At 38.4% G+C, this 19,738-nt stretch overlaps 1 protein-coding gene across 3 annotated transcripts in view; it reads right to left on the bottom strand.

Moving 5' to 3' along the window:
- Window positions 1-19,738, bottom strand: part of DOCK9 (dedicator of cytokinesis 9) — a 308,951-nt gene that overhangs the window by 189,681 nt on the left and 99,532 nt on the right. For all 3 annotated transcript variants that reach the window (XM_065397434.1, XM_065423846.1, XM_065397509.1), the window contains 5 exons: window positions 13,499-13,588; window positions 11,742-11,824; window positions 8,036-8,105; window positions 3,673-3,768; window positions 1,405-1,539 (listed from right to left, as the gene is read on the bottom strand). In XM_065397434.1, the coding sequence (XP_065253506.1) occupies window positions 1,405-1,539; window positions 3,673-3,768; window positions 8,036-8,105; window positions 11,742-11,824; window positions 13,499-13,588 (474 nt within the window). The remainder of the gene's footprint in view (window positions 1-1,404; window positions 1,540-3,672; window positions 3,769-8,035; window positions 8,106-11,741; window positions 11,825-13,498; window positions 13,589-19,738) is intronic.

Here is a 19,738-nt window from a genome sequence, read left to right as displayed (position 1 = left end):
AGGAGAAACATGTCACTTGGTGGACAACCTTTCCTCCCCTATATTGTGTCTGCTTTTTGCCACTTCCCTCTGCACAATATACCTTCATGGTGAAAAATTCAAGCCCATCCGTTCCTAGTGGGCCCATGTGCCTCCTCCCCTGCCAGCTGCTTCCTACTGAGTCTTAGTGCTCCACCGTGCTATGAATTATGGAATATTCTAGACTGCACCCCGTCATCTATATCACAGTACCATAATGAGAATCAGTGAAAGAGACTTGTTGTTTAGGGGGACAGTATGTGCTTCAGGCCCAGCATTGGCACAACTGAGCTAGAATTTATCATCATCTTAGTCAGGGGTGACAGAGAGTTAGGGAAAGGCAGGGAAAGAGTGAGTAAGAGGTACATGGCAAAGAGCAATAAGAGGGCATCGTGACCAGATGTCTATCTGCCATGTTCTATTTAAATTTGAACCAATCTACAGTTTCAGTAAGTTTAGACAGGACTAACTTTCTAAACCAAGATAATACTGGTAAATCACTACATCTGATCAACTTGATGCCTAAGTAATTGTGTTACAACTACAAGGCTTTTACAGCCAAGTTTACATTATCAATTTATTCAAATATTTTTTGCGCTATTTGGAAAATAATTTTGGGTAGAACTTTTTAAGCCTCTATACAAGTTTATGCAAGGAAGAAAGGAAATACATATACAAAATAATTTATAGATGTATTCTTTCCACTAAGGTTACTATGTCCAGATTCAGTAATTAATGCTAAGAGTTTAAAAACCCAGTTGTCTCCAGGTCTGCTCTGCCTAACAAAACAGATACATGCTGTACTGTAAACATATAACACTACTCCATGAAAACAATCATCTGGCACTTGCTACTAGCAAAACTTTTTGGCCAAAGAGTTATATCTTTTGCTTCAAACATTTATTTTTAAAAAGTAAAAAGGTCAAGTGAAAGCATCTGGAAGGGTGGCTGTGAATATGATGCAACTCCCACAACTAAAATCCCACACAAGAAGCTATGCAAAACATTTTACAGCCCATGTAACTACACAAAATGTAACAGAACTTAATTTTATGCTTTCATTAATTTTCCATGCTTTCTTCATTTATTTGTCTTGCTGCTTGCTTCCATGTGTTTCTTATAAACACATCACATAAATCAGTGACTTTGTCCATTTTCAGAAACAACCACTTTGAAAATTTAAAACACAACCTACAAAATCTAACTACTTTTCTTCCTAACATGTAGCGTACCTGCCTGTTTATGTGACTATTTTAAAAGTATGCAGTATGTGTTTAATAATTATATCCCAGGATAATTATGTAGATTTTGAAAAATTCTGGTCTAATAAATTCATCATCTACACACACACAATATGTAAAAAACAGACTGTGCAATTATATTTACCTGAACCACCCCCATACAAGAATCCAAAAATATCGATCCTTTTGGCTCTTTAGATATTTTCTCATCTTTGTAGAAGTTGAGATTATATGATCCATCACCAAGTTGGATTAAGTGGAAAAATCTTCTCTTAAATGACTAGTTAAAAAAAAAAACGCATTGTTAACAGCAGTACTATTAATTTCATATTTCAAAATCCATACACTTAAAATCCATACTCCTCACTTAACATCCTAGATATGTTCTCGAAAAATACAACTTTAAGCAAAACAATGTTAAGCAAATCCAATTTCCCCATAAGAATTAATATAAATGGGGTGGTGGGGTGGTGGGAGGCGGCGCTAGGTTCCAGGGAAATTTATTTCACCAGACAAAAGACATTATATAGACATACACAGTATAAGTTTAAAATAATTTTAAACAAACAATTTAATACTGTACTCACCAATGATGATTGTGAAGCTTGGTTGAGGCAGGGGTGTAGTGGGGTGGACGCGCGAGGGCTTGCCCCATTCCGCCTGCCCAACGCTCCTGCAGGGGAGCAGGATGAGGGCGCGGGGGCTTGCCCAGTTCCACCCGCCCGGCATTCCAACTGGGGAGCAGGGTTCCTGCCCGCTCCCCGGAAGGAGCCCCGGGCGGGCAGAACAGGGCACGCCACCACACCACCACCCTGCTCCCCGGCAGGAGCTCTGGGCAGGCGGAACAGGGCAAGTCTCTGCACCCCAGTGCAGAAGCCCTGGGTGGGCGGAATGGGGCAAGCCCCCACACCCCACCCCACTCCCCGCAGGAGCGCCCGGTGGGTGGAATGGGGCAAGCCCTTGCATGCCCCACCCCGCTCCCCAGCTGGAACACCTGGAGGGCAGAGCGGGGCAAGCCCCCGCGCCCTGACCCGGTCCCTGCCAGGAGCACCGGGAGGGCGGAGCAGGGGGAGCCAAACAACGTTGTAAGGCAGGGGTCGGCAACCTTCGGCATGTGGCCCATCAGGGTAATCCACTGGTGGACCACGAGACATTTTGTTTACGTTGACTGTCCGCAGGCACAGCCCCCCACAGCTCCCACTGGCCGCAGTTCACCGTTCCCAGCCAATGGGAGCTGCGGGAAGCCAGGGGCCACAGGGCCATGCCTGGTGACAGTCAATGTAAACAAAATGTCTCGCAGCCTGCCAGTGGATTACCCTGATGGCCGCGTGCCGAAGGCTGCCGACCCCTGTTATAAGGGAACATTGCGGGACTTTAAAGGAGTATGTTCTCTAATAGGTCAGCATCCTAATAGCGAAACAACGTTAACTGGGAGGATGTTAAGTGAGGAGTTACTGTACTTGCTTTAATTATGTAATACACCATCAATACACATAGCTTAAAGACAGAACTTTTTTTCCTGTTTAACCCAATATATATATATATATATATATATAAATAAACATTACAATAAAATTACGTCCATTTAATTTTCCAACAGGGGAAAGTTTCATTATACTGATAAAATAGTGATGGGAGGAAGCAATTTATGAATCGTATCATGCTATTGGTTGTAAGTTTAAAGATATTTTTAAATCAGCCCCAGCACTTAAAAACTAAACATGTATAAAACATACATTATATAAATAATAATATGAATGACAATGGATTTTAAGGTTATACTCTGACGTTACTATAGAAAGTGCATCATGGAGTTCCATGTTTCTCTCAATGGATCTGTAAAGTGCGCAAATTTTGTACAAATAAAATGTTTCACAAGTTATGTTAACTGCCAGTCCTGCATGGGATCAGAAAGTCAAGTTGAGTATCCATTTCTCTCAATTACACCAGTAAGATTTTATAACTGGTTCTTAGTTAACTTTCCATACCTGTATGGCAGTACTGTGGTGCTAATAAAAGCAAGTAGAAATAATTTAATTTTAAAAATAAAGCAAGCAAAACAGACTAACACACAATAGGGAAGTGATCTGAATAAGAAGGTTCCATATTACGTGGTCACTTTTCTGATCACAATTACACCTTGCAGCGCAGTTCTAATCTGAAAGTGACTGTAAAAATGACACCTACTTTCTTAGGAGACCTACTTTAAGAGTGCATGGCTTCAGGAGTCTTCTCTGCTTAATTTTATATTTTGCTACTATAAGGTAAGCAGAAGCTTCCCCTTCTTCACCCTATGTTCTTTTTAACAAAAGCAAAGTATACACATCTACTTTTCAGAGAAGAATCATACTGAAATATTAAATATCTATAAACAGTCGTCTTTTAGTGTGGCACAGGACGTTAGTAAACTTACCCTCATAGTTACACTGATTGCACTATTCATATTGCCTTTGTACAGCCATCCTTGTTTAGTTATCCCACCCTTCTGAGATCCTAGAGATGCTGCATCCTAAAACAAAATTGCACAAACTGAAACTGCTTTCCATCAACAGTTGTGGTTATAGGTTATCGTAACATTTTATGAACTTTCATATTCTTTTTACAATTGAATTTACAATTAGGGTAAATCTGTAGCCCAATTATCACAACAATCTTCAAAACTCTATTTTAGGATTTTATACTGTTGCCCATTACCATTCTACCTAAGCACCTTTCACATAAAATCCATTAGCAATAGTTAAGTCCTTAGTGCATTTCATGAATCCTCTGATTGTTTTCTATTTGCAGGGTATAGAAACTTTGCTTGGGTAGGGATTTTTTTTTTTTAATTTTAGTTTCAGGTCTAATTTGTTGTTGTTTTGGGAGGAGGGAGTGTATATGTCAGTGTTGTGGAATGTCATTCTTGTTATGGTGGAAAGGTTTTGTCAAAGAGGAAGAAGGTTTTGCAGCATTTCCTAAAGATGGTCAAACCACGGATTCATTTACTTCCTCTGGAAATACATGCCATAGGTGCATCCCCTCCACCAGAAATGATTTGTCCCCAGCTTTCACACACTTTGGAACAATGCATATCGAAGTCCAGGCAGAGGAGCAGAGGATTCAAAGATTCATGGATGAAAATACAGTTGTAAATGTAAATAGGGCTTGATCCATTAATTGCTTGGAAGATTATGATCCAGGACTTAAATGAATACCAGAAGGAGACTGGGAGCCTGTGGAGCCACAGAAGCATGGGCCTGATTTGTTTTCACAGTAGCCCAAACCAGGGAAGATGCATGTGAGAATGCCTGGCAAATTCTTCAGATATACAAAGCTTTAGGGACTGCAAACTTGAGTGTCTCAGATGACTTCAGTTGTCCCAGTGTAACAAGAGAGATGAGGTACCTTAGATAAACAGAACCCAAGCTATCAAGGGCTTTTGGGTTTAAAACCAAAAGCTTGAATTTCACCCAAAAATTAATTTTAAAAACAGAACATTCTAAGGAGCACAAATGTAACAAGCACCAAACAAGAAGCACTGTTAAATAAGCCACTGCTAGCTGAAGCTTGAATGGTCTTCAAGTGTAGCACCACATATCAAGTTGAGGTAACCCATTCTGGTAGCACAAAAGAATGAATGAATAGGGACTAGAAGGAGTAGTTTCAGCCCTCTAGAGAGGCATAGAGAGGAGGAAAATACTCTTTGTAACATATTTGGATATCAAGAAGTAAGCCAACTATCAAGTGGGCATGGGATGGAAGTTTGTATATCTACAGGGGACTGTTTCAAATTAACATGGTTTAGTACCAGAGACTAAGAACAATAATTAATTATTCTTTTAAAAGCTCCATTAATATGCATATTTATTCTGGCTAGCAGCAGCCTATACATGTGTGCCAGGAGCCACAAAAATATGCACAGAGGGCTGCACATATAAATCTTAAAATTCATAAATGCCAGTTAACATGGTTTTATGCTGGTGGTAGTTCAACAGTCCCCCAAAGGACTACTGTTCTCTGTGGGTAGGCCTCAATTCTTTCCTTGTCTCACTGAAGAGCTTGCTTGCTCCTGGTCAGGCCCCTAGTCCCAGTCACCCTTAGCCTGTTGGGTCATAGGAGATCTACCATCAAATGTTAACATTCACTAGCCCAACTCAAAATCTAGCAATTCCCTGCCCACTGCTTTGAAAAGTACTCAGGTATCTCAGCGCTAGTACATTATAAATACCTCAGTAAGTCAGCTGGGGAACACTGTTTCCAACTACAAGCTCCCTCTTTTCTCTGGCACAAATTAAAAGAGAAGGGGTATCTAAGAGCCTGTCTACATTTGAAATGATACAGCAGTGTTGCTGCATCACTGTAGCACTTCAGTGTAGACACTACATATGCCAACGGGAGGGATTCTCCAATCAGCAGAGGTAATCTATCTCCCCGAGATTCAGAATTCTTCCATCAACCTAGCACTGTCTACACCAGTTTAACTACAGCACTCAGGGGTGTGGATTTTTCACACCTATGAGCAATTTAGGTGAGTTGACCTAACTTTTCAGTGTAGACCAGGCCTAAATTCTGACCTAAGACAACTTTGTTTTTCTAGTTCCAGGCCTCTGTTGAACTGAGTTTGCCAATTCTGCTGAACTGTGTAATGTTTTTGTGGTAGAAATGGAATTATTGTGTGTTCACCTATTCCACCATTTGAAAGTTTGAACTCAAGTCTCCAGAGGAGAAAAGCTAATGCACTTTTAAACTGCTCCATCTGTTAATTCAAAGGAAGGCAAAGTCCCTGGCCAACAGCACAATGCTTTTGCATTGAAAATTCGCTTCCTGTTTCCTACAGATTATAGGCTCATTTCCCCATTTGTATTGTTGTTGCATGCTAGGTTTATGTTTTCAATGATTTTTCCACAATAAGATCCAAAGCCTACTCCTGAACAGATTATTGTTCCAACATTCACCTACACACTAGCTTCATTGCTCACTCTCAGGCTGATTTTAAAATTCACCTACATCAAACAGCATTTGCTATCTGTTGGCCCAATAGCTTGAATTATCCAAATCCTTTTATTACAACATGTGCATTTTTTTTTTTCAGATTTGATGGCACTGTGCCTTATTTGCTCTTCGTTCAATTTTTCCATTATCTGCAAACTTAATAATTTTGTTTTATACATCCCCCATAAAATGATTTTAGATACAAAGCAACTTTTTTTACCCACAAAAAAGCCTGACAGTCCAGAAGAAGAAAAACCTCTTGCTCTATTTGGACAGTTTTATCCATGAAGTTGTGTATCATTTGGCACTTTAAGTGCCCACTGAAGTCATTTTTTCTGGATTTCTTTTCCTATTACTATTGTTTGTAGAGGCATTTATGTATAAACAGACATCTTCTATAGTGATTGCCATTCCAAATTTTACTATACTCCAGTATGAGAGTTCTGGTATTTTTCCTTCACCTGTTTAACTTTAGTAGGAAATACTGTAACTACTGTAGCAAAGTTTATTTTTTCTTATTCACACTATGCTCCTTCACCACCTGATTCATTTAATGGTATCTAAATAGCTTTTGTGGTGATGAGCTGTGATATCAGAAATACTAGACTTCAGAAATAATAATATTTAGGTCTTATCTCACCTCAAAGAATTCTAAAAAAATATTATTCCCATTTTACAGATGGGGAAACTTGGGCACAGATAAGTGAAGCGACTTGCCCTAGGTCACGAATCACATCAGTGCCGAAGCAGGAATGGAATTCAAATCTTCTGACTTCTCATCCAGAGTCCTATCTACTGAACCACTATGCTTGGATTATTGCACCACTGAGTCAATCAAGGACTGGCTCTATTTTACACACATAATTAATTATTTAGTGATGAGTATTTTGGAGATTAAAAAGCACTATGTAAGTACTGAGCATTACTATCAGCAGTACTTATATGATAAGAAATACAAAATTGAGTTAGCTTACTTGAAGGCTTTCACAGTACTATAAGGGAGCTGAAATATTTATGAGATAAGAAGGCAGCAGTCTCAACCTTCAATCTCTTGTTCTAAAATATACCACGGTAAAAACTATGTAGTGTATACAATCAACAGACAGAGTTTGTTTGTTGAAAAACATATTTTGAAGTTTGAAACCTTCTTGAAACCAGTTGGCACTACTGAAATCACTGTTCTCAGGAAGCAGAGGATTGGAAGGAAAGTAAGTAAAAAGGTTTCAGCCATTTTTGATTAGTTCCTGCTTTCTCTGACATTCTCAGAGCTGGTCTACATACAGACTTACACCAAAATAACTATTTTTAATCTTTGGTTTTTTTTTGTTATTCTGGTGCAAGTGTGTGTGTGGGGACTTATTTTGGAATAAAACTGTTCTATTCCCACTTTGCTTCAGTTGCAAGTTAAACTGAAATGGAACATTTATTCCAAAATGAGTATCCACACACACACACACACACACACTTGCATGAAAGCAAATGATGTGAATTAAGAACAGTTTAGTTATTTTGGTGCAAGTTTGTGTGTAAACCAGCCCTCACCAGTTATAATCCCCTCACCTCCAATATAAACTAATTCTCTCTATCAGAATTTCTCCTCCATAAATATGACAGACATTGGGAACACAAGCGTAGTTAAAAACCAGCATCCAGTGCACTTATAGATTTCCCACTTTCAAACCTTTTTAAAGTCTAAAGTGACTATCGAATTAAACCTCTATTTTTACTCGATATAAACATTTAAGAGACTATTTCTAATGAAATAATCTTACTGAATAGAAAGAAATAGATTATTATCTGCTCACCTCATCTTTATCTGCTTCTTCATCAACTTCATATACATGAACTGGAAGTTTCTCTGATTTGGTCCCTTTGCTAAAGAAGAAAGAAAAATTCTTAATACTCAGATATTTTGTGATCACTTACACAATCATTCAGTATTCAACCTTTTACAATTATTCTGAAAGGAAAATATAAATCACACTATTAAGAGGCAGTAATATGTGCTCCTTGGTGGAACAGAATTCACCTAAGCCATTTTCCACAGTTGCATCTTCTGCCCTCTGCCGTCTGCACAGACTTCTTATTGGCCTGGGGAGAGCTGCCTTAGACTGAGTAAGTGCTCTCCTCCTGCTGCACCATAATTTTCCCTTCTATTCCCCTCTGTGCTGGGAACAGGATTTGGGACAAGCAGTCAGTCCTTAACTTTGAGATACTGTATTTGCATTTAATTTCTGAACATATGTTATACTGATTAATTATTGGGGTTTTAATTTGGGTCAAGCAAGAACCACATTTGAGTTTCCACAAGTTCCACTATGTTGTGTTGCAACTTTGGGGGCAGTAAGTCTTTAGTGGGTGGGGATAGAATATATTTATTCAGTTGTCAGGGTCAGGACTGCAGATGGGGAGGAGCATATTGTGACAGATATGCATGCAGTACTTTTAGGGACCATACTGTATTAAGTTTATGAATGTTTTATGTACCACTGTGGGCTAGGGACTGTATATGACTCAATAAGGGGAGGGTTACCACAGCTCCTCCAGGAATTAAAATCAGTGTGGGGTGATTACTGCAGTTCCCAAGATTGTGAACAGCACTAGTGAAGTACCAGTCCCCAGGGTGGTTTGCATATACTGGTTTAAAGCAATCCCAGAGGAGAGGCAAGAGACAAAGAATGAACTTCAGTTATAAAGATGGAGTTTAAACACACTCAGGGATTTAGGCAGACTGGCTTGTGGGCGCATCACAGTGAACTGTGGGGGAGGAACTGCAGCCAAAAACTCCAGTCTGGAGAGAAAGGACACAGGTCCTTGCCCAGAGAGAGGTGAAGGCTAAAGGCTTGAAACCTGAACAGCATTCCTAAAGCAGACAATGGAGGGGGGGTCAAAGGTGCAGTTACCCCCAAACTGGCACATATTTTCCAGAATAGTGAGATTCCATGTGTAACTGGGACTAAGACTGCTGGAGACTGCCTAAGTCTGTCTCAGTGACAGCTCGAACACTCTCTGAGGGTCATAGAATCATAGAATAGCAGGGTTGGAAAGGACCTCAGGAGGTCATCTAGTCCAACCCCCTGCTCAAAGCAGGACCAATTCCCAATTCCACAGTTTGGTGCAAACCACACGTCCAAGGTTCGGTGGGTCGCATGGTTTCTCCAGCCGGGCAAAAGATTTGACCTGGGGATCTGCCAATCAGGAGAACAGAATGATGGCCAGGCTAAACAGCTACAGCCACCCTTTGCTGCCAAGATTAAATTCATTCTCATTCTTCATTTATTTAATTAAAAAAAAGAATATAATGTTTTAGTCATTGCACCATAAGCTATCGGGTTTGAGTTGGCTTTTTGGGGAATCTCCAAGGGAAACCAGGCAAGAAACATTCAACAATTTTCATACGGAAGCACTTAATTAAAAAGAATGAATAAATTATCTGTCATTTGACAATTCAGTTTGTTACAGTAAAAATAAAAGTCCTGAACACAGATTTAAAAGGTTGGAGGCCTTCAAACTGAAATTATCAATCAATATAAACATTAGAGATTAAAAAGACCAATGACATATCAAATATTGTGAAGGTGATTATACGGATCACAATTAATTTGAGATCAAGTATTTGGCAATGTAATTAAAACAACATCTGAAAAAAGACAATGCTAGAAGGAAAAGTTACAGGAAGAGAACTAAAAAAGGCAACAGAAAAGCTACCTAGGTACATGAAGTAGTGGTTGAAGCCATACAAGTAGAAAAAAAACCCCATGATGAATAAAGTGAATTTGCAGTACAAAAGGGACCTAGAGTTGGGGAGGAGAAGGATAATTCAGATACAACATCATTTGTCCAGAGGCATTAATTTTTAAATTATTTCCTACATTAAAAAAGGACACAGAATTTCTAGCTCAATTCTGAATTGAAGCTCTTTTCTCCTTAAAAACATTTAAAAAAAAATAATTAAAAAAGGTTAACCCTTGCATTTTCAAAGAAAACATTCAAAATTTGAGCCAATTTAGTACTTAGTGAAACACCTAGTAGGTGCTAGGGAACTGAATCCCTTTATTCACCTCAACATGTTAACTCTAAGGTCTAAGAGCAAAATTTTAATTGTAAAAATATTCAGCAATTTCACTGATAATTTTAGAGGGAACATTCAGCTCACATGCTTTTGCACTGTTTTCATCTGCAGCAATAGATAGTGGGACAGAGTTGGGAAAGGGAAAAGGTGGCAGTTGGTTGATGTCAAGGGTTGCAGAGGTAGAAGAACTAGCAATTCAAGCCACACAAAATATAAAAATAAAACTTTTAAGCCACATCCACCTGTGCCAAAAATATGAAAGGAAAGAAGATCCTTTCACCAATGCCAACAGTAACCCTCGGGTGACAAAAACCTGAATCACCTCCTATATTTTTCCATTTGTCAAAAGCTTCCCTCTGAAAACTTCTACAGCTCAGTTGCGGTGTTGTCAATACAAAAAAATTCTGTGGCATGCTGAAAATACTGGGTCAACAAAAAAAGTATATAACAAAAGAAATATTGTACAAGTTGTATTATTCATTTTCATAGTTAATTCAATAAAAAAACCCTCCATTTTCATCTACTTGAAGCGACTTGTTTCTCCAATAATTCAGCATCGGACCACTTCAGAAAAGGAGATACTTGCTGCAGAATTTAGGTCCAGTAGTTGACATAGGCACATGACCTCAGTTACCTGCTTTTAAATGGTTCAGGACCTGTGAGGCATGCAACATCTGTGAGGCTCTCCACAGGCAATTTCAGGAAGAGGAATTGATCTCTTTACTTTAAACCTACATCCTATAAAATGTGTGTGCCCACCACAAATATGGAAAAAGACAAATCCTAGTTTCAGAAAAGCAAATGCCTGTCTTTCATTAATACTCCTTTCCATGCAGACTTAAAAAAAACAGACAAAAGATGTTTGAAGTGCTGTGTATTCTTACAATGCTCTATAAATATAAAATAGTTGCATTCATTCTCTCTGTTAAAATCGTGTGTGTGTGTGTGTGTGTGTGTGTGTGTGTGTGTGTGTGTGTGTGTGTGTGTGTGTGTGTGTGTGTGTGTGTGTTCTGTTCCAAACTTGTGGAAAGTTGTTGAAGCTGCCATCAAAACTTAAAAGACTATATATTGGCACAGTAGCGTAAAACAACTCTTACCATATTTTAATTATCAGTTTTATTTTTATCAATATTATCCAAGTTCTTCTTCTGGTTATCCCACAATTACCAAGGCAGCTTTATTATGATAGTTTTTCAGATATCAATTCAACAGCTTTTATATCTTCAAAAGGCTAAGAAAAATTAACCAATATGAATTCCACCGTGAAAACCTCAGGGTACAGAGTATTAACACTGGTAGGCTAGATCTGAGGTTCTATATTACATGAAATGACTTTTTTATGACCCAATATGTCATAAAATATATATATAACACTTCATATATATATATGAAGTTTTTCTGCAACTTCAAAATCTAACAGTATCAGATAATTTACTCACTTTGGAAGCTGTCGAAACTCTCCTGAGTAGTCTTCATATTTATAATTGACAACATGCCAGTCTGAGTTGTAGGTTTTGATGCACTATTTCAATGGAAACAAATGTCACAATACATCAAATTAAGTAAGTTTAGCTGAAAGCACTCCCTAAATACATGTAACGGCTCTCTTACATTACAGTTGTTTGTGAATTATTATAGTTACCTGGAAAGCATTGCAAGTTCAAATGCATTATAAATGTTTATTCTGTGAATGTCACATTTTGTTTCTTTTGTTAAACATGAAATATATCTTGCCAGTATGGTGAATGTTCAGATTCAGAAGCTGCACAAGTGTGTTTATGTCAAATGAACTAGTTGCTGGAAACAAATGCTAAAAGCATAAGGAATTTATAAATTCAGAAAATGATAGACTAGTCATCTGAAATAAAAACATCACCTCCTAGTTCCTGAGAAGCAAAGAAGCTAAATGTAGGTGGAAACAATATGATAAAATGTCTTGAGTATATTTAGCCTAAAAATATAGATGTACTATCAAAATAGCAGGATCAACTTAGTACTTTCTATCCTGGAAGAACTAAAATCTAAAGTTACGATTGTAAGTATTCAATTTTATATTTTTAACCCAACTACAAGAATGTTTTGAATCTAAACTGCATGCTTGCAGCTGTTGAAAAGCAATTATGTCATTCTGTTCTGGACTAGATCACAGGAAGTATCATTTTACTCCACCCATGTTGCTGTAACTAACAGACAAATTTATCTTGGCTTCAGCAGAAGTAGCATAAAAAACATTCAAGTATCTTGCAAGAGACAATATTATACAATACTTGAAGTTTTTAGACATCATATGAACACACACAAATATACTCCAACATATTTCCAATGCATTTGTATACATACTTTGTAAAGTACAAAGTCAACATTTACTAGGCAATAATTTTTAAAGTGTGTATAAATTAGATGTTTCATTAAAATTCGTGATTTAACTCATGCACACCAGCCCCCACCTCCAAATATACTCTACAGTGACATACTCCATACAGAAGTCTCATTTGCAAAGCACAGAAAATATAAATAGCTGACACAGACCCAAAATATTCAGATCTTGGGGACAAAACACAAAGGTTTGTGAGGGCTTGTCTGTGCCCTGAACTTGTTCCTAAAACAGTACAATTTACCGCCAATTTTACTGCGATATAAATACTTGAAAACTGGTTTTGCCAGTGGCGAATAAAGTTTCTTCTGGTCAATAGGTGAAAGTCATCAGCAACAAAGTGAAATTAACCAGACTCTGGTCAGCTCCATAGCTCCCGTCCCAATGTTATTCTGAAGCAGCAACACAGACCAGAATCCTGCAAATTTCACTTTGCTGTGGATGGGGAAACTGTGAGGAGATACACAGCGGTGAGACAGAAGGGAGGAAGGGAAAAGCCCCCAACAACCCAAAAGAGCCAAGAGAGGAGACAGAGTAAGAAGTTTCAAACTCCTATTAACCATACCTGATATGAAAGATTGTTCCCATGTAAGATGCTAGGACATGACCCCTCATTTCCAGCAGCTAAGAGAGGGATCACTGTGTTTCTGCCTTTAAACCCATCTGTGGACTCCTCCTGTCTTTTTTAACAACTAGATGCCAATAAGTGTCTGGTAAATTTTTTCAGCCCTATTGAAATTTAATCTACGGAAGCAAGTAGACAACTAAACTATTTAGACGTGCGCACGCACACACACACACACACACACAGATAAACGTTACCTCAGTTACAAACAAGCTTTGAGCTTCCTTTTCTGCATTTTCAGGAACAGTAGAGCATATATATCGACCCTGACGTTTCAATAATGCTGTCTGTTAATGACAAAAAATAGTCTGAGAACTTCAATCAAATAAAAGACAAGATGTAGTGAAATCCAGTCCCCGTCACTCTGGATTATATTGACAAAATGAGTTGAAGCACGAAAGATAAAATTCCCTGAACAATAAAGCACCTTTATACCAACATACCGAAAATGTGCTGAAGCAGTGAAATTGCTAATAACGTTGATATATAAAGTATTGTCTCTGGGAATCTGACTTAGTACCCATTGAGATGAATGAGGCACTTAATGCCTCAGTCATTTTGGGGGGTTCTGCAAATGCAGATACACATTTACGCAATTTTTTTTGAGGATCTCTCAGTAACCATAACGAGACAGCCTTTTTTTTTTTTTTTTTTTTTTTTTTTTTAAATGAAAGCTTAGATTCTGGAGAACAAAAAAGCAGTATGTATCTCCACATAGCATCTCAAGCTGACCTCTGGTCTCAAATCTTGATTTGAATTCTGAAGTTCAATCCAACCAACCACAGTACCTCCTACCAAAAAAGAGCAAAGACTCTGTAGAGGAATAATATGGCACAGAGAACTGTCTTAAAACCTATAACAAAGAGCAATATTTGATTTTTTATCCATTAACATTAAGTAACTAAATAAGTGTGGATAGGAATTGAATGATATTGTAATTGTTTAATGTACAATATAATTTGCTTCCCTGAACATGGACAGCATTTTTCTTTTTCTATTTGTGGTTTTACTGGATTTGTTTGTTTTGGTTTTAAAAGAAACTGAGAATAATATAAGCCAAATGGAAAGCCCATTGAAACTGTCCCATTTACTTCTGTGGGCTTTGGATCAGTCCCACAGTCCCTGAACAATAGTAGATTATTAGACATATTTTGAATGATTTCTAAGAGAGGTTAAACCTACTGTGTTAATGGTACAGATGGACTGATGCAACAACTATTACAACCAAAATTTGGCCTTTACAAAAAAAAATTTAAAAAAATGAGTGGTTTACAAAACTACCTAAAACACTTTCTATTTCGGGGATGGGGGGGAGGATATATGTATTTTACACTCACATGGCACTACTGGGCTCACATAACAATGGCCACACTGGGTCAGACCAATGGTCTACCTAGCCCAGTATCCTGTTTTATGACAGTAGCCGATGTCAGATGCTTCAGAGGGAATTAACAGAACATGGCAATTATCAAGTGATCCATTCCCTGGCATCCAATCCCAGCTTCTGGTAGTCAGAGGCTTAGACACACCCAGAGTATGCAGTTGGGGGGAGGGATAGCTCAGTGGTTTGAGCATTGGCCTGCTAAACCCAGGGTTGTGAGTTCAATCCTTGAGGGGGCCACTTAGGGATCTGGGGCAAAATCAGTACTTGGTCCTGGTAGTGAAGGCAGGGGGCTGGACTCGATGACCTTTCGAGGTCCCTTCCAGTTCTATGAGATAGGTATAACCAGCTTGGATAAAAGCCATTGATGGACGTATTCTCCATGAATTTATCTAATTTTTTTTTAAGCCAGTTATACTTTCGGCTTCACAACATCCCTTGGCAATGAGTTCCATAGGTTGACTGTGTTGTATGATGAAGTATTCCTTATGTTTGTTTTAAACCTGCTGCCTATTAATTTCATTGGGTGACCCCTGGTTCATGTGTTATGTGAAGGGTAAACCACTTCCTTTTTGACCTCCACATCATTCATGATTTTATAGACCTCCATTATAACACACACACCCTTAGTCATTTTGTTTCTAAGCTGAACAGTCTGAGTTTTTTAGTCTCTCCTCATATGGAAGCTGTTCCATACCTTTAATCATTTTTGTTGCCTTTCTATGTACTTTTTCCAATTCTAATATATTGTTTTAGATAGCAGGTGATGTGATATGATGTATAAGCCCCACACTGGGGAACCAAGGGTTAAACAGGAAACTCTGGGCTCAAAAGGCCCCACCAAGCTGCACCTGCTGGATATGCACGCAAAGCTCAAAAGGCAGCGGCCCAGGCCTGTCATCACAGACAGAGCAAGGGAGCAGTCCTACGCTGTTAGCTCCTGCAGAGAGGCTGCAAGAGCTACACTTTGCCTGGAGCTGACCCCACTTTGGCAGACAGATGCCAAAGGCCCCCATGGAGACAGGGAACAGTAGGCTGCAACTGATGGGGAAGAGCTTCCAGATATCTACCAAGGAGAACCCCCACACTTGGTGAGTCCATAAGCAGACTCTGCAGTAACTTTGGAGGGGCAGAGGCTGGGGTAGGAAATGACCCAGGGAGCAGGCGTCCACCTCAGGCTGCATATCTAACTGCATATCTAACTGCCAACCGACCCTAGGTCGGAACCCAGTAGAGCAGGGTGGGTCTGGGTTCCCCTACCACCAGCCCTACAGACTCATCACTGGGTGGCACAGCTGGGCTCAGATACTGAACCCCTCAACAGGCAACCAGAACTGCATGCAGTACTCAAGCTGTGGGAATACCATGGATTTACATTGTGCCATTATGATATTTTCTGTCTTATCTATCCCTTTCATAATGGTTTCTAACATTGCTAGTTTTTTTTGACTGCCACTGCACATTGAGATGTTTTCAGAGAACTATCTACGATGACTCCAAGATCTTTCTTGAGTAGTAACAGCAAATTTAGATGGCATCATTTTGTTGGTATAGTTGGGATTATATTTCTCAAGGTGCGTCATTTTGCACTTAACACTGAATTTCATCTGCTATTTTCTTGTCCAGTCACCCCGTTTTGGAAGATCCTTTTGTAATTCTTTACAGTCAGTTTTGGACTTAACTATCCTGAGTAATATTGTATCATCTGAAAACTTTGCCATCTTGCTGTTAGCCCATTTTTCCAAATCATTTGTATGTTGAACAACATTGGTCCCAGTACAGATTCTCGGGGGACCCCATTATTCATCTCTTTCAACTGTAAAAACTGACCATTTATTCCTACCCTTTGTTTCCCATCTTTTAACCAGTTACTGATCCAACAGAGAACCTTCCCTTTTATCCCATGTCTCTTTTCTTTCCTGAAGAGTCTTTGGTGAGGGACCTTCTCCAAGGCTTTCTGGAATTCCAAGTGTATTATATGCATTAGATCACCCTTGTCCACATGTTTGTTGACACCCTCAAGGAAGTCTAATAGATTGGTGAGGCATGATTTCCCTTTACAAAAACCACGTTGACTCTTCCCCAACATATTGTGTTCATCTGTATCTGATCATTCTGTTCTTTACTATAGTTTCAACTAATTTGCCTGGTACTGAAGTTCAGTTAACCAGCCTAAAATTGCCAGGATCATCTCTGGAACCTCTTTTAAAAATTGGTGTTACATTAGCTACCCTCCAGCCATTTGGTACAGAGGCTGATTTAAGCAATAGTTTACATACCACAGTTGTTAGTTCTGCAATATATTTGAGTTCCTTCAGAATATTCTCAATATCTGGTATTAGTGACTTCTTACTCTTCAATTTATCAATCTGCTCCAAAACCTCCTCTACTAACACCTCAATCTGGGACAGTTCCTCAGATCTGTCACCTAAAAAGAATGGCTCAGGTGTGGGAATCTCCCTGACATCCTCTGCAGTGAAGATGACACAAAGAATTCATTCACTGCCTTCAAACAGTAAATACTATCAAGGAAATTAAAAGTATACGATCACATTACAAAAGGCAAATAGAAGGTGAACTCTGAAAAATTGATGCCGTTTTCTATTAAACGCCAATGAACTCAAATATTTCTTATATACCAGTTTAACATTATTAAATAAATACAACTGGTATTTAAGAGTTGGCTCCTGGTGGCAGTTATCCTATGGGGCAGGGGGTGATGTACTTTTGCAGTATGAGATCTAACACTTAAAAATCCATCCAGCTTGTATATTGCTGAAAGAAATTAATGTTTAAAAACATTTAAGAAAACAGTATTAGAGTACAATACAGATGTATTCAGTCTGACTTAGTCCCCTTACATCTTTTATTTTAAATGACATCACTTTTAAGCATGTCAGCCACGGCCAGCAGGCAGCACAAATATGGCAATTAAAACTAATGTTTATGGTGCAGAATGATGTTTATTTTATTAATAACTTTCAAACTAATGGGCTGAGCAAAATGGGTGCAATTTTTCATCAAAAATCTAACTTTAACATGGAATAATTTTTGAACTCCCATTTTACACACATGGAGATCCACAATTTAGAGATTGGAAAGCTATGAAAATTAGTGCCAAACCACATACAGTAGTTACAAGTGCTTTTATATGTCTGCAGTTATGCTGTAATCTGTTTGAAACTACTTGGAAAATGTCCGTACATCAAAGATTTGAAACATGGGCAGTATAAAACAAAATTATTAGGTAAATCAGGTAATTTTATCTAATCTTTAATCACTCTAAAAATCTATTATAGGATACATAAATCTATTGCAAGAGACTCAACACCACTTTAGAGTGGGGATTAAATCTAGCGAAAGGTGGTTTCCTTCCTGCCAAAGACAAGACTCACCACATGTCAAGTAGCAAGACAAATCTCACATTTTCGCAGCTTGGACTCACTAACATATCTTGCTTACATACACAAAAAAAGTGATGTGGTAAGAGACTAACTAGGTTGGATAAGTAAGGACTGAAGGAATTGTCTATGGCACTGAAAACAAAATGGATTGTGGAAGGCCACACACAGCCAGAGACATGGGAATTTTAGCTGTGACTTTCTGCACGAGAGAGATGTGGTTTCCAGGGAGACCAAAGAAGAGGAAGCTGCAGTGAACACCACAAGATAATCAGGACACAGAAAAGTTTAATGTCCTGCATATACCTTAAGGCTAAAAGGGACCAATATGATAATCTATTTTGACCTCCTGCATGGCACAGCCCTTACAATTTCACCTAGTAATTCTTGCAAAGGGAATCAGTCTTCCCTACTGCATAAATGAATATCAAACACACTAACTTGTGGTTGAACTAGTGCATCTCTTTTAGAAAGATATCCAAAACAATACAAAAAGTGCAGTGAATATTGATTTACCACTTCTCTTGGTAAGTAGTTCAAACAGTTGGTCATAATAATTGTTAAAGTACAATCTTCCTTCCAATTTAACTGTAACTTACAGATCATTATCACATCATCTGTTAGCCTTCTCTTTGATAAACTAAGGAGACTGAGCTCATACAGTCTCACTCTAAGACTTTTTTCCAGACCTCTAATCATTTTTGTAGTTCCAGTTCTTCAACATACTTTTTAAAGTGTGGATACTGCAACTGGACACAATATTTCATAGAGGTCTCACCAATGCCATATTACTTCAGTTTATCACCTCCAACCCTATCTTGGAAACATTGTGGAGGAAGAAACAGAAAGATCTGGATACGGCCTGTACACAAGGGTAGAATGAAAGGAAGAGTCAAAAATGACCTCCCCAAGTTACAAGTGTGTGTGACAAGACTGATAGCATTATTATTGGTAATGCCCAAAGCAATAACAGGAGAGGGTTTGGATGAAAATAAAACTTGATTTTGTCCCCCCATGTTAATCTGAAATTTTAAGAGATGTTAAAGAGACAGGCAGAGATGTGGAATTAGGTGGAGGGAGATAAATCAGGAATGAAGAGATAGATAATGAGTCATCAATATAATAGGGCTGTCAATTAATCGCAGTTAACTCATGCGATTAACTCAAAAAAATTAATTGCGTTTAATCACAGTTTTAGTCGCACTGTTAAACAATAGAATACCAATTGAAATTTATTAAATATTTTGGATGTTTTTCTACATTTTCAAATGTATTGATTTCAATTACAACACAAAATACAAAGTGTACAGTGCTCACTTTATATTACTTATATTACAAATATTTGCACTGTAAAAATGATAAAATAGTATTTTTCAGTTCACCTCATACAAGTACCATAGTCGTGAAAGCGCAACTTACAAATGTAGATTTTTCTTTTTTGTTACATGACTCCACTCAAAAAAAAAAAACAATGTAAAACATCAAAGCCTACAAACAAGTCCACTCAGTCTACTTCTTGTGCAGCCAATCACTAAGATAAGCAAGTTTGTTAACATTTACGGGAGACAATGCTGCCCGTTTCTTATTTACAAGGTCACCTAAAAGTGAGAACAGATGTCCGTATGGCACTTTTGTAGCCAGCATTGCAAAGTATT

Source organism: Emys orbicularis, chromosome 1, assembly GCF_028017835.1.
Source record: "Emys orbicularis isolate rEmyOrb1 chromosome 1, rEmyOrb1.hap1, whole genome shotgun sequence".
Lineage (NCBI taxonomy): Eukaryota > Metazoa > Chordata > Testudines > Emydidae > Emys > Emys orbicularis.
Note: the sequence above shows the minus strand (reverse complement) of the source record. Positions and strands in the feature narration are given on the sequence as shown.